Source organism: Hyperolius riggenbachi, chromosome 6, assembly GCF_040937935.1.
Source record: "Hyperolius riggenbachi isolate aHypRig1 chromosome 6, aHypRig1.pri, whole genome shotgun sequence".
Lineage (NCBI taxonomy): Eukaryota > Metazoa > Chordata > Amphibia > Anura > Hyperoliidae > Hyperolius > Hyperolius riggenbachi.
Genome location: NC_090651.1, coordinates 82,182,304 through 82,198,518, shown reverse-complemented (window position 1 = coordinate 82,198,518; position 16,215 = coordinate 82,182,304). Strand labels below are relative to the sequence as shown.

Sequence of the window (16,215 nt, the reverse complement as noted above, 5' to 3'; positions counted from 1 at the left end):
TGCGCGGTATAACGCGCGTATTGGTTTTCACGTTTGCGCGCAAAAACCATTACGCGCGTTATAACATGGGCAAAACGCTAGCGCGACCGTGATATCAGTTATCACGGTTTAGTGAATCAAGCCCCATGTGTGTCTGTAGGTGTGAAAACACTTGTTTTATCACAGGAGCGAATGTAATTGATAGAGAAAATGCATGCAGTGCTTCACTGCTGTTTGTTTCATCTGCATGGGGAAAACACATTCACATGTGCACTAGCCAATTGAATAACATCAGTTCTCAGTTTACCTGTGCAGAAAGCAAGGGGGGGAGGGGCCCCATCCAAAGATTCACAGGGGGGGGGGGCAGTGATTTCTAGTTACGCCCCTGGCTTCTATGTTCTTTTTTTTTATTTTCAGGGACAATCCTTACCAACAAGCCGTCATAGAACTCTCCCACCTGATATACAAGCGTTTCTTTTGCATACCTTACCATAGCGACCTGATCTTCAGTCTAAGCCCTGATGGGTGGAAATTTCGAAGGTTGTGTGGGATCGCCCATGACTATACAGGTAATCCAGAGCCAATGATTATTGATACCCAATACTAATCTGTGTACTGGATTAAAGGGAACCTTAACTGAAAGGGATGTGGATGTTTCTTTTTCAACAATACCAGTTGCTTGTCAGTCCTGCTGATCTCTTTGCTGCAATAGTATCTGAATCTCCCACCTGAAACAAGAATGCAGCTAATCCAGTCTGACTTCAGTCAGAGCACCTGATCTGCATGCTTGTTGAGGGGCTGTGGCTAAAAGCAGGGCAGTTTCTAGGATAAATTGCAACCAGGGCGAGGATGACAGCCTGCAGTACCACTACAGGTCATCAGGTGTCACCACGTGGTGTTGACGTGATGATGACTTGACGTCGGACGCAGGCAGCCCAAGAGGAGTCGAGGAAGGTGATCGTGCTGGTAATCTTTCTTCTTCTATTTGGCTGTCCCGCGCGTCACCAGCTCCCTAGCGGTTACGTCCTTCTACCTGCGCCCCCTTTTTTCTACTTTCCGGTCTGCGCCCAGGGCGGTTGCCCTGCCCGCACTGTCCAAGAAACGGCCCTGGCTAAAAGCATCAAAGACACAGGATCAGCAGGGGAGTCAGGCAACTGGTATTATTTTAAAAGGAAAAATCCCTATCCTTCTCAGTTTAGGTTCCCTTTAACCTGTTAACATATTTAAAATGTATGTAGTGCATCTGATCCATTGTTATAGTCACAGTATGTTAAGCTAACGTTAAAGGCTCTTCCATCCTATTTGAGCAGTATTTAAAGTGAAACTGAACTGTGTAAAATTATTTAAAATAAACACATGATGTACGTGCAAACAATGTTGCTCGGACACCCCCAATCACGAATTCGAGTAAATCTGGCCATGGCAGAATCGAAATCCGGATATGCCGTGATCGGGATCCGGATTTGAATTGGAGCTCTGGATTCGACTCTGATTTTATCTGTGATTACATGTAGAACGGATTTGACTTTAACGTTAATAGCAAAGCCCCAATACATGCTACAATCACCAAAATTGCATGGATTATAAAGGTGATCAGTGGCTACAACTTACAACAAAAATGTCAAAAAGACCTAATAGTTTTTGAGAAATCGATTTTAAAGTTTCAAATGGAAAAAAGTATTCGTGATTAAAAACTGCCAAAAACTGCCGAGTTTAGCGGTTAATAGCAAAGCCCCCTTACTTGCTAGAAACACCATTTGCAGGATATGTTAAAGTGTAAAGCTACGTACACACATGCGACACCGATCGTTCGTTGTCAACGATGAACGATCTTTTAATTGACGAAAGAACGACCTAAGTAAAGTTAGTTTTAAAAGGTGTGTAACGATCAGATCGTTAGAACGAACGTTACATCACGTAAAGCAACTATTGCGCCTGCGCATAAAAATGAAAAGTTCCATGGAGAAATAGCGAATGTCAAGCCTAGTGCGAACGACCGTTTCCAATGATGTACTACTTTTGCAAACGATCGTCGTTGGAAAAAATCCGCCAAGCTAGATCGTTCGTTTTTAACGATCTAGCTCATCCGTCGTTAGACTTAATTGGTCGTTGGCTGCTTTTTTTTAAACGATCGTCGTTTGAAACGATCGGGGAACGATCGTTTCAAACGACTATAGTTGCATGTGTGTACGCACCTTAACTGTCGGGCATAAAATCAAAAATCAATTCTTTATTTTTATCTGGTAAACAAGTAATAAGGATGCTAACCAGGCAATCCAAAAGTTAAAATCACTATTACTTTTCTTGTTGATGAATGATTATTCCCCAGTTTACCTGACTCTTATTTGGTACACACAAACTTTGGTACACAAAAAAGATGTTGCAGGGCATGCTGGGTTGTCATCTTTTGCTTCTCTACTTCTACTTCTCTACTAGAGAAGCAAAAAAGGACAACCCAGCATGCCCTGCAACTTCCTTTTTGTGTACCAAATTGTGTGTGTACCAAATAAGAGTCAGGTAAAATGGGGAATGATCATTCATCAACAAGAAAAGTAACAGTGATTTTAACTTTTGGGTTGCCTGGTTAGCATCCGTATTACTTGTTTACCAGATAAAAATAAAGAATTCATTTTTTATTTTATGCCCAACAGTTACGCTTTAAGTAGAACAGTGGGAACAAGGGGAAACATTTGTTCAAAAAGACCTTATAGTTTTTGAGAAAATCGATTTTAAAGTTTCAAAAGAAAAAAGTATACATGTAAATGCGGTAAATACATTAACTGTCATTTACTGCATTTAAATGTATACTATTTTCCTTTGAAACTTTAAAATCGATTTATTCAAAAACTATAAGGTCTTTTTGAAAAAAAAATTCCCCCTTGTTCCCACTGCTCTACTTAACATATCCTGCAAATTTGGTGTTTATGTCATGTAAGCGGGCTTTGCTATTAACTGCTAAAGTCGGCGGGTTTTGCCGGTTGTATTCACGGCCGCGATCCGACCCAGGTTTGGACCACGATCACGAGTACATTCGGAATTGAATCCGTAATCAATTTCTGATCACAAATTCGGATCACGATGACGGATAATGAAAAATGCTTGTGAATCACGGCTATTCTGTGATCACGAGGTCGTGATGAGCATCACTACCTGCAAATTAATATTACATACTTACCTTGCCGTCAGTTTCTCTCAGAAGCTCATCATTTTCTTCTTGCAGCGATTCCTTCCATTTCTGACAAGATTTTATCAGAACTGAACTATATCAGTTGCTGTCAGTTATATATTAGTTGCTGTCAGTTATAACTGAAAGGACAACTGATGAGCAAGGTAATGTCCATGTTTTACTATGGCTCAAGTGGACGATGTTACAGTTTAACAGTGTGCTTACCAGGAAGCTGTTATGGGGTAATGGCCATTTTATAATGGAGGATGGAGAATTCCATCAATTACAGCGGACAAACAGGACATGGGAGAGGAGAAAGAGATTGATGAGTAGACTACACGGGAGGGCGTGAATGAAAAAGGGCGCTAGGAAAAAAGGGCCCAGCTGGATAAAGAAATGGTGCCGGTGGCTAATGAAATCTAAATTACGATAAACATTATCAAACTTGGTTAACGATAAATACTGTTTTAAAAACAGATGGGAGATAATAACGAAATAATAACAATACAGCTTAACCCAACCCTACTCTCACACAGAACCCTCCCCTGGTGGTGCCTAAAACTAACCAGTCCCCTGGTGGCGCCTAACCCTAACCACCCCTCTGGTGGTTCCTAACCCTAACCACCACCCCCGGTGGTGCCTAACCCTAACCCTCCCAGTGGTGCCTAACCCTAACCACCCCCCACCTAGTGGTGCCTAATCCTAACCACTCCCTCTGCAGTAACACCCTTTTACACATAAAAATGATAATATATTTTATAACGTAAAATCTGTACATAAAAACAAAATATGGCAAAAACTATAATGTTGCAAGCTTCTATTATGATAATATACTTCAAAAACTGTAATGTTCTAATGTTGTACTTCCTGGGTCACAGCTTAGCTTCAGATTGGAGGTGGGGGGAGCCTGTAATGGAGTGAAAAGCACAGGTAAATAGCAGGATAATGACAAGCAGATTGTCGCTAGCCTGGCGGTATTTTGCTGGGGGTTAGCAGAGCCGGTGGGGGGAGCTAACAGCAGCAGCACAAGGGAACCGAGGCATGTCATTGTGCACAGAACATGCCTCTGTGTCCTATTAAGATTTCAAAATGCTGCCTCGGGTTCTCTTTAAAGATAAAAATCTTATAGAACTCCTACTGAGATTCTGCAGAGTCGTTATTTCCTGGTATCCTGGGAGCACAGAAAGGGGTAACGTCCTGTGAATTCGGCAGAGTTGGCAGACAGCTGATTACTAGCTCCAGGGCCGGTTTAAGCAACAATGGGGCCCCAGGGCAAAATAAACCTTGGGGGGCCCCCCAACAGATACCCCGGAGCAAAAATTGGCATTAAGGGACCTTTTTTGCAGCTGGTATAGTCGGGGTTTGAAGTCCCAATCGGTCGGAGCTCCACGTTCTGGCTACCCCAGCCGGCATGGGGGACAAGGGGTTAAAAAGTTTCAGGAGGGGGGACCCCACATAATTTTTTTAAAAAAAAATTCCCACACTCTAAACATAAAAATGTTTTGGGGAAAATAGGAAAAAAATGCCAGGGATCTTCATACAGCTATATTGCGGCTGTATAGCGATCCCTGGCCAAAGCGATGCGGCTGCGTATGGACCCCCTGGAAACCCCGTCAGGAAATGGATTGCTCTTTCTTTTGATACATCTAAAATTACACTACCGTTAGGTACTAAAAGTGACATTTACCGCATTTAAAAGTATACTTTTTCCTTCGAAACTTTAAAATCGATTTTCTCAAAACTATAAGGTATTTTTGAAAAATAGTTTTTTCCTCTTATTCCCAATGATCTCCTTAACATATCCTGCAAATTTAGGGTTTCTAGAATTTAAGGTGGATTTGCTATTAACCATTAAAGTCGGCTGGTTTTTAAATGTGTATTTTTTTTCCTTTGAAACTTTAAAATCGATTTTCTCAAAAACTATAAGGTCGATTTGAAATTGTTTTTCCTCTTGTAGCCACTGGGGGCCCCTTCAAGCTCTGGGGCCCTGGGGCAGCTGCCTCCTTTGCCTTTATGGTAGCGCCGGCCCTTACTTGCTGAGAAGGGAGAATTAGACAGACTTTTCTCTATAAACACACAGGTGGATTCTCTGTGTTTTCCATCTCTCCTGTGCTCCTCTTGCACAGGGGAGGTTGCTCTTGCACAGGGGAGGTGCTCTTGCAAAGGTTCTTTTTGTCTGAGTTTGTTTACATATAATAGCTGAACTAGCAGTAAGGACAGGATATGCAAACATTCTGTACAAGCAGGGCCTTGGGCTTCTTGTCTGTGTATATTTACAGGCGAAAGCTGAACAAGGTACGCACATATTGTAAACAAGCAGGCCCTGTTCACACTTGCATTAAAAAAAATTCCGTTCCTGGATCGGAACAGATCCTAACGGATGCGAATGGATCCTATGTTAACCTATGGATCCATTCACATCCATCCGTTCAAACAGATCCTTTCCGCACAATCCACTGAACGGAACACAAGTTTCTTGCATCACCAAATATTCCAGACTGTTTAGCCCAGTGGAGTGGAGCTGCATTGGGGGCAATAAGAAAACCGAATGTTTCTTCACACTAGTGAAGAAATTGAAGAAATGGACCTTTCTAAATAGAAGAATACATTTTGGGGGGTGGGGGGGGGGGGTGGGGGTGGGGAATCTGGGGTAACGGAACGAAAGCAGCGGAATGGAAATGGAGTGAAAACGGATCCGATCGGCCAGTGATCAAGTCCGTTTTCATGGATCCATTTGCCACTCCAACGCAAGTGTGAACCGGGCCTTAGGCTTCTTGTCAAAAGCTACTGTGTAAAATGTATTCACTTCATAGAAAGGGAGGGAAATGCTTAGGAGAATTTATGAAGAAGCATGTGATCAGATTGATCAGCTTGTAAGGCTCTAATTTCAGAATCAGAATCAGAATCAGAATCAGTTTATTCGCCAGGCATGACAGGGTCATGCTCGGAATTGGGTTTGGCACAAGCAATTAACAGAGTAGAGATAAAAAGTGTAGATAACAGAGTATAGATAAACAGGGCATAAAATGCAGAAGGGCATCAATACAAAAAACAAAGAACAAAAAACAAAGCATGATACAAGCAAGCAAAAGCAAAATAAAGGGCGGCAAGGTGCAGTTCAGAATGCAGTGGTGGAGGGGATGGAATGGCCTACAGGGAGTTTAGGAGGGTGACAGCTGAGGGAAAGAAAGAGTTCCTGTGCCTTGAGGTTTTGGTGGCGATGGACCGAAACCTGCGGCCTAACGGGAGTCTGCAGAAGAACCGCTGGCCCGGGTGAGAGGGGTCGCCGGCAATCCTCAGTGCTCTTGAGCGTAGCCTGGCGTTGTGGAGGTGGGCAAGCGAAGGGAGAGGTCTGCCGATGATTCTCTCTGCTGATCTTATGACCCTCTGAAGTTTGTATCTGTCCCTAGTGGAGGAGCCAACGTACCAGACTAGGATGGAGGAGCAGAGGACGGACTCGATGGTGGCTGTGTAAAAACACGTCAGTAGCTCTGGTGCCATGCCGAACTTCTTCAATTGGCGGAGGAAGAAGAGCCTCTGCTGGGCTTTCTTCTGGGTCGCGGCTGTGTTTGCCTTCCAGCTCAGGTCTTTGGAGATGGTGGTGCCCAGAAGGCGAACGCTGGTTACTCTTTCGACCTCGGTGCCGTTGATAAAGATCGGTGGGGGGGGGGGGGGAGAGGGCATGCTTCCTGAAATCCACAATCAGCTCTACGGTTTTGGATGAGTTGAGGACCAGCCTGTTCTCCCTGCACCACTGGGAAACTCTGTCAACCTCCTGGCGGTAGGCCTGCTCATCGTTGTTTGTTATTAGACCAACGATGGTGGTGTCATCTGCAAATTTGATGACCTTGACAGAGTTATCCCTGGATCTGCAGTTGTTCGTGTAGAGGGAAAACAGGATTGGCGACAGGACGCAGCCTTGTGGGGCCCCCGTGTTCGTTGACCTTGGTTGAGAGGTGACATTCCCGAGTTTAACGACTTGGGTTCTGTTGGTCAGGAAGTCTGTGATCCACCCACGGAGTGTGGGATGGACATTCAGCTCAGTGAGATTGTCCTGCAGTATGCGGGGGCAGATGGTGTTGAAGGCTGAGCTGAAGTCCAGAAGGAGAATCCTGGCGTATGTGTTAGGTTTGTCCAGGTGGTCGTATGTGAGCTCGAGGCAGATGTTGACAGCATCATCAGTGGATCTGTTCGTCCTGTATGCAAACTGGTACGGATCCATTTTGGGGGAGGTAACCTGCTTGATGTGTGACAGGATGACTCTCTCGAAGGCTTTCATGATATTGGATGTCAGGGCCACTGGTCTGTAGTTATTGAGGTCAGAGTTACCATGCTTTTTGGGGACAGGGATAATGGTGGACTTTTTGAAACATGCAGGGACTTTGCCAGCCTGGAGGGATTTGGAGAATATGGAAGCGAGGATGGGTGCCAGCTGGTGTGAGCACGTTTTCAGGCAGGCTGGTGACACGCTGTCAGGGCCAGAGGCTTTCCTGGGGTTTAGCGAGGACAGGTGGAAGAGGACGTCGGCCTCACTCACAGCTGGAGGGCTCAGGACTGAGAGATAATCTGCCCTAGGTGTGGGGTGTGCCGGTGCTGTATCTGGCTCCCCCCGTGCCACCTGATCCTCAAACCTGCAATAAAAGTTGCTGAGGTCCTCGGCTAGCTCAGTACTGGGAGTCGCATGTTGTGGGGGAGGTTTATAGTTGGTGGTAGCTTTAAGCCCCTTCCAGACCGCTCGAGTGTCGTTAGATTGCAGGTTGCGTCTTATCCTTTCTGCGTACTCCCTCTTTGCGGCGCTCAGTTCTCGCTTCAGGTTGTTCCTTGCTGTCTTGTAGTCCTCTCGGTTGCTGGACTTGTGCGCCACCTCCTTGCACCTCCGCAGTTGCCGTAGTTTGTTGGTAAACCACGGTTTATTGTTCGGATAGACTTTGAATGTCTTGGTTGGTATGCAAGAGTCTTCACAGAAGCTGATGTATGAAGAGATGTTGTCCGCCCACTCGTCAAGGTTTGGAGCTTCCATGGCCTTCCAGTCAGTGCAGTCGAAGCATGCCTGAAGTTGGAGCTTGGCCTCGCTGGACCACACTTTGGTGGACCTGAGAACAGGTTTGGCTGACTCCAGGCGCCTCCTGTAGGTGGAGATCAGGTGAATGAGAGAGTGGTCCGAGGAGCCCAGCGCTGCCCTTGGTATGGCTTTGTAGGCATCCTTCAGCCCTGTGTAGCAATGATCAAGAGTGTTCTGATTCCTGGTGGGGCAGGTCACATGCTGGTGGAAGCGTGGAAGCTCCTGGCGGAGGTTAGCCTTATTGAAGTCGCCCAATACGATGAACAGTGAATCGGGAAGGGTTGACTCCCATTTTGTGATGGTGTCGCTGAGGTCGCGCAGGGCCTGTCTAACATCGGCATCAGGTGGTATGTACACACCAACAAAGACGTAGGAGGAGAACTCCCTGGGCGAATATTTTGGCCTGCAGTTGACAATTAGAAGTTCAAGCTCGGGGGAGCACTTCCTGGCTAGTACTGATGAGTTGGGGCACCATGATTGGCCGATGTAAAAACAGATGCCACCACCCTTCTTTTTACCCGAGAGAGTGGGGTCGCGGTCTGCCCGAATGAGGCTGAAGTCTGGAAGGTGAAGCGCATTGTCTGGGATGTCATCATGCAACCACGTTTCTGTGAAGCAAAGGATTGGGGTGCTTCTGCAGAGCTCCATCTTTCCACTGAGGAGTCGGAGTTCATCTAGTTTGTTCGGGAGGGAGCACACATTCGACAACAGGACTGATGGGATGGCTGACCTAAGACCTTTCCTCTTCAGTCTCACCTGGGCACCTGCCCTGCAGCCCCTCATCCGCCGAGCCGCGGGGGATGTATGGGCAAGGCCTGCAAGCTCTTGTGCATGGCTCCAGATGGTGTTGTATAGCTGCCCGCCCTCGGGGAGCGTGCTGCGTGCTTCCCATCTCAGGAGCTGTGATCTGGTGTAGATGATGCGCTGGGGAGGCATATGGGGAGCTGTGATCTAGTGTAGGTGATGCGCTGGGGTGGCATATGGGGAGTAGCTCCGAGTATGTGGTGAGAGGGGGGGGGGGAGTAGATGGGTGGTGATGCTAGCAGGAGTACACGTGGGCCTCAAGGTGCACCCTAACAGTCCACAGTAACGGGGGTGTTTACGCCCGGAAGTACGCCTGGGAAACAAGATGAGGGGGCGAAAACCGCAGCTCATAACAGTCCATAAGTTAACAGTCCCGGGGTGCCTTGCTATAAGCTATAAGCAGGTCAGATCAGACTCACCGGAGGCAGGGGCACACGATTAGCAGATGTGGTGCCCAATAGGCACGAACAGTCTTTTAAACCGCCCAGTACACAAGACAGTGTGATCAGTAAGCAGACTGGGAACAGAGATCCCCCATACACAGTCCATCCACCAAAAAGTACTGTACCCCACAGTTCAAAGAGAGTGCAAGAAACTTACCCCCACAGCTGGCTGGTGCTTGGTGCAGTGGAGGAGGATGGAGCACCTGGAGGCCGCCTCAGCTCAGCATTGCCAGGGATGTTGCCATGCCCTCTGAGAGGTGTGCCAGAGGACCCTTTTCTGAGTGTTATGGGCTGCTTGGGGTGCAGTGGTAGCTGATGGGCGACAGGTCCTCCCTGGGTGCTGGAGCAGCTGGCAGGCAGCGGTGACGAACCTGAAGCGGCTGGAGAGCAGCGGTGATGGTCCCTGCGTGGGCGGCCGTTGATGCAGTGGAGGGACTTTGACGAGCGAGGAGGTGCCTGGCGTCTGATGGAGCTTCTTGCCGGGGAAGATTCCTGGAGTCCGTGCTGGCGGGGCTGAACAACGGATCGCGCTGAGGATGGAGGAGGCCTTCCATGTGGGAGACGTCGCACGGGACGACTACGCGAGGCCCTCCACGTGGTGGCACGAGTGATGGAGTCCAGCGGCAGTGACGGAGCGGCTCGCCGGAGCCAGAGCACTCCTTACCGAGGAGCTGTCCGGATGGCAGGGTAGACAGCGGCTCCCGGCTGGTGGACGAAGAGCAGCGCGGCGAGCCCGGACCCAGCTTCAGTAGCCGTGGGGAGGCCTCCCTCGGAGTGGTAGTGCGGCGGCAGAGGGCTAGAGACTCAGTGTGCCCGCCCGACACCAGTACTTTGCAGCTGTGTGCCCAGGGGTTGTGTTCCCGGCAGAGGAGGGCCCTTCTTGGATCTCCCGGAGACCTTTGTGGATGATTCAGGCACCACGCGGACGGCGTCCGGGGGTGAGTGTGCACTGAGAGCGCTGCTAGCTCTCAATAGGTGCCTTCTAATGGCACTGAACAGCAGTGTCTAAGCCTAAAACCTAAAATAACCTAAACTAGGAACTAAAACTAAACTAGGGAACTGTCTGAGATCATCCTAGACAGTCGCTAGAGGAGAAAAAGAGTGAAGAAATGTAGAGCCTTGTGCCGAGGCAGCCCGACGGGGCGCCATCTTGTTCGAAATTTGCTGTGATGACTTCCTGGTTTAACACATGATCATGACCAGCAAATCAGAGCCTTGCAAATCAAACTGACCAAGCTGATTGCATGCTTCTCCATGAGTTCTCCTAAGCATTGCTAACTCTATTCATAGGTTGTTTGCAAAGCATCTTCAGGAATACATTTTTATTATGGCTAACAGGGTTACCTTGAATGCACAACAATATATAGCTATAGGAAGTGTTTCTGATGCTGAAGCCAGGATAATTAAAGTAAAAGTGGGTATCCTGAGTAATTTACTGCATTCTACGATATGTCACTGCAGTGCCTCTGAAACAAAAGTATGAATGCGTTTGCAGTATGGGAGGCTGCTTTGTATTTCGAGGTAAAAGGTTCCAAGCTATTAAGGAGCACACAGTGAAGCATGTACTAGTGTCCCAATCTCGCCTCCTCCTCGTTTCATCGGCGAGTCTGATACTTCCAGGAGCCGGCATAAATGGCCATGCTTCTTGCAGAGTAGGGATGTTGTCACTGTGGTTCCACTTCCTGCAGGTGCATGCTAGTGTGCTTCCTCCAGTGTTGCCAGGCGAAAGGCATGTGAGATGTTTGGCATATGCACTTCGGTGTCATCGTTTACCAGGAAGTGAATGACTTTATTATGGGAGCTAATCCTTATAGGTGGAAAAGCGTTCCATTGGACAGCAGTATGGGTAGTCTTTCCTCATTAGAATAAATACCTTACGGTTTGCTGGTTGCCCGTGATAGTGTTAGTTGCTGGAGCTAACTGCTGGGTGTGATACATATAGTCTTCTGTTACGATCATTTGCCTATTTACCTGACTACTCTTTAATTGCTGCATGGACTGACCTTTTGCTAGTTTGACCTCTCTGCTGCCTCATCCATGTATATACTTGCATTGGTTATTTGTGTTTGACCACTGGCTTGTTTGGCCACATTATTGGATTACCCTCTGTTTGTCAGCCATCTGATTCCAGGTATGACTTTGGACTATTCTGTAGAGCCATTATCTCTGACTAGTGAGTTCTGTTGGTACCACTTTTTAAACCTCATCAGTCTCTATATCTTGCACCTTAAGGCCTCTGTGTAACTGTGTACTGGGTGTCACGGAAGAGCCATGAAAACCACAATCGCAATCGGTTTTCTGCACCGATTGTGGTTAACAGTACATTCCCAATTGTATCTTTAGGTATAGCAGACTGCCAAGCCTTGGGGGTCTATGCCCTTTTGTAGCTTTCTGTAGAACCTTCTTTTCATGAAATACTGTGCTGTCTTTGCTCTCTGATAAGGCCATGTTAGTTTTAATTAAATGGTTCAAAAGAAGCCTAACCTCCCAGTTATGTGTGAAAAACCATCTGAATAGGACCATGTGACCTAAATGACTTAAAGAGGAACTCCAGTGAAAATAATGTAATAAAAAAAGTGTTTCATTTTTACCATAATTATGTATAAATGATTTAGGCAGTGTTTGGTCATTGTAAAATCTTTCCTCTCCCAGATTCACATTCTGACATGTATTACATGGTGACATTTTTACTGTGGGCAGGTTATGTAGCTGTTTCTAGCTGTTCTGGCCTTGCAGACAGCGCTAAACAGCCATTTCCTGTCTGTGAACATTGTTACATTGTGGCAGTTTGCCCAGAGTACCGTACGGTACCAGAGCCTCTTGTGGGAGGGGTTTCAGCACAAAATCAGTCATACAGCGCCCCCTGATGGTCTGTTTGTGAAAATAATTATATTTCTCATGTAAAAGGGGGTATCAGCTACTGATTGAGATAAAGTTAAATTCTTGGTCGGAGTTTCTCTTTAAGCAGTCAGGAAGCCAACAGCAGGGGGTCTATTCAGGGTTTGGGGTTTCCAAGACTTGCTGGAGCCACTCTACAGCTATTGGAGATAAATGTAGTATATCATTTTTGCTTGTTTAAGGAATACCGTTTATATGTTAGGTATATCAGCACAAATATGGCTTTTATCGTTTCTGACTTAGTGTTCCACAGTTAAACCTAAAAAATATCTCTCCAAGGAGATGGACTGTGATTGATTTGTAAACCGGAGGGGGCAGGCTTTGTCGCACCCCAAAGCTAGCTTCAATAAAACCAGGATACATACCGGGAGGAGCTAGTTCTCTAATTTTCCATCTGACCAGAACCAGCCAGAGGACCGTGGCACTAATTCTCTGTTCTTCCAATCTGGAACAAAGGACTTTAACTTGTTTCCCAAAGAGGACATATTGCACCTGACTTAAGTATTAGTTTATTTTCTTCCCTTTTATTTTATACTGGGTTACTTTTCTCTTTAATCGTTGATTTTAATGATTTTCTGTATATTTTAATTCATATGCATTTATAATAAAATACTTCTAAAAGTCACTTATTTCTCAGCTACACCTTCTATTTAGACACACAGAACAAATCCTAGCTTTCTGAGGAGTAGCTACCACTGTCCGTATAGCCAGATAGATAAAACAGAGTGTGTTTTAACAGTTTTTATTAGCAGGCATTAGAATCAGTGAGGTTAGGTCCTCTGCCCTTCAGCAGAGGTGGTGGCAGGTTTGTACCCTGAAAGTGTGTAATTTGTGTTATTGTAAATCGCAAGCTCGCTTCTGGCCTGTCTGCTGCCAAAATTCCAACAATTTCAGCTCATCAATTGCGACCAAGAGGTTGGACAGTCTGTGGGTTGAAATGCATTGGAAGGCATTGAGCGGTCCTGCCACTAGGGGGCCTTTGATACTGGGTAGATGCAACAAATCTTCCCAGGCTGAGCGGGTACACGCGACATAGGATGAAGACTGTGGTGGAGAATGGGGCATAGGCACTGATCACATGATAGTGGATACACTAGGCCTTACAACTAAGGGGCTCGATTCACAAAGCGGTGCTAACCCAGTTAAAGACTTTAGGCGTGATAACCATTGCACCACGCTGGTGAAAAGCCAGTTTAGGTGTGATAAGTTTAGGTGTGATAAGTTTAGGCATGCTAAGTTTAGATAAGTGTAGATAGCGTGCAAAGTCCCGCACGCAAAGCAGCGCCATTAAACTCATTAAAGTGCACCAGACTTTGCTAGCGCAAAACTTTTGATCAGCTGTGCACTGCGGTGCTAACGCAGTTGGTGCTTAAACTTATCATGTCTAAACTTATCACACCTAAACTTATCATGCCTAAACTTATCACACCTAAACTTATCACATCTAAACTTATCATGCCTAAACTGAGTTTAGGCGTCATAAAGGGCTTTTCACCAGCGTGCTAACTGTTAGCACCGCTTTGTGAATCAGGCCCATTGAGTTTTTTGTGTCAGCGGAGGACCTTAACATCCCACCAGTGCTATCAGATCGAATAATAAGAGTCATAGTTATGGGGTGAGTCTCGGTGGGGTGGAGGGTACTTACAAGAGTGTATCTAAAGCGTTATGTATGCTGTAATGGAGCAAACACATTGTTGAACATTATAGTTGACTGTAAGGGACTTACCTCCGGAATCCAGCTGAGAGCAGGTCGCATCCTGGCACTTCCGCATCTGCGCCGCTCTCGCATGTGTCTCGCAATCCGTGCATCCCTAGCAACAGGGGCGGGCGCACTCAGTCAGGGAAAGAGAAGGGACGGACACATCTGCTTAGGCGTCCGTCCTATGCTGCTAGAAGATGCAGATGCTGGTGTCAGTTGACATACCTAGTCAGCTGACACTTAGGCAGGCTTTTATAACTTTGTGTCAGCTGATCTGTTAGTCAGCTGACACTCAGGCAGGGCTGCTACTGTGTGATTGGTTGCTGTGTTTGTGGCCGGCCACTGATTGGATGCTTGCCTGTATTTAAAGCTTGCTTTGACAATTGGAGTTTGCCCGTGATAGCTTTGGCTGTGTGCTTTTGCTGGGTGTGATTACTTGTATTTGGATTATTCGTGTACCGACCTTTTGCCTGGAATCTGACTACTCTCTGTCTGCCGCCTGTACTGACCCTCTGCCTGGAACCCGACCACTCTCTGTCTGCCGCCTGTACTGACCCTTTGCCTGGAATCTAACCACTCTGTCTGCCGCCTGCATCGACCTTGGATTGCCTGACCTTGATATTGCCTGCTCCTAGTGTACCTCGAAACTTCTGATATAACGTGTATGACCTTGGCTTGTTGCTGGACTTTCGCTATCTCCTGTTAGGTCCTGGTGAGTTACATAGTTCACTCTATGTTCAACTCCTGTACCTTGCACCTACAAGGCCTGGGTGTAACCGAAGTCGGGCAGGTGTTGCTCTTCACCTCCCGTTCAAGCGGGGACGCGCCACATAGAGTGAAGAAGGTGGTGGTAGATTGGGGCATAGGAGCCGAGCTGTGAGCTGATAACTTGCCAAGCCTGACATTGACATTATTGATTGCTCTCAACATTAACCCCTTGAATAATCACATTCTCTTCAGTGTATAATACATTTGGACTGTATTTGGAGTTCCTTTGATCATCATTTGTATGTATCCTATACTATATAACAGCACCTTTTGATCTGTAAAAATGTCTTCAAAAGAGCCTCTGATCTCTTAACCACCATAATGAAACCTTTTTTTTTTTATGTAACCATTTGAATGTAGCATTTTTCCTTTTTTGTTTATTTCTACTCCCCCGTTTCTCTTAAATAATATGACACAAATCAATTTCCTTGGCTTAGGCTGCTTTCACAGTGGGACGTTACAGGCGCACGTTAGAGCAGCCTGTAACGCAGCCCACCGCACAGTAATGAAAAATCAATAGGGCTGTTCACAGTGCCCACGTTGCGTTACATTGTAACGCTGCGTCACAAGACAACGTACTGCATGCAGTACTTTAGACGCAGCTGAGCCGCGTTAGACTGCTTGCACATGCTCAGTAATGTTGTGGAGGAGCGGAGAGCGGCCAGGCACATGGCTAATTAATATGCACTGCACGTTGTGACGTGCAGTGTTTACTTCCTGGAGCGGCCGCTCTGTGCGGCGATTGGCCGGCGGGACCACGTGATGCCGCATGCGCACAAGAGTACGCATCACGGCATCACTGACGCCAGAGTGAGCTGCACAACGCGGCTCACTCTGACGTCCAGATCCAGCACCACCAGGCGTTGCATTAGGGGGACGTTATGCGACCTTAACGCCCCCTCTAAATCAACGTCCTGGTGTGAAATTAGCCTTATGCTGTCTTCTAAAGATGGCCTAGTGGTTAGCACTCTTGCCTTGCAGTGCTGTGTCTCTGGTTTGAATCCCAGCCAGGGCACTATCTCCATGGAGTTTGTATGTTCTTCCTGTGTCTGTGTGGGTTTCGTCCGGGCACCCCAGTTTCCTCCCACATTCCAAATACATACAGAAAAGTTTATTTGGCATCCCCCTAAATTGGCCCTATACACAATATATACACTAGACCAGAGGTACCCACATTTTTTCACCTTCTGAGCTACTTTAAAAAATTAGCAAGTCAAAATGATCTACCTATGTACAATTTTGGGAGCACACTTGTATATACAGAATTGAAAATGTAGTGGGGTCGGGATCTACCATGAAGGTGATCGCAATCTACCTAATGGGCACCCCTTCACTGGACAATATAGACATATGACTATGGTAGGGATTAGATTGTGAGCCCCTCTGTGGGACAGTT

The 16,215-nt window shown here is 46.6% G+C and overlaps 1 protein-coding gene across 6 annotated transcripts in view; it reads left to right on the top strand.

Annotated features, from left to right (window-relative positions):
- The window catches only part of LOC137520974 (cytochrome P450 4B1-like), a 169,713-nt gene that overhangs the window by 133,080 nt on the left and 20,418 nt on the right, over window positions 1-16,215 (top strand). For all 6 annotated transcript variants that reach the window (XM_068239616.1, XM_068239614.1, XM_068239615.1 and 3 more), the window contains one exon: window positions 397-548. In XM_068239616.1, the coding sequence (XP_068095717.1) occupies window positions 397-548 (152 nt within the window). The remainder of the gene's footprint in view (window positions 1-396; window positions 549-16,215) is intronic.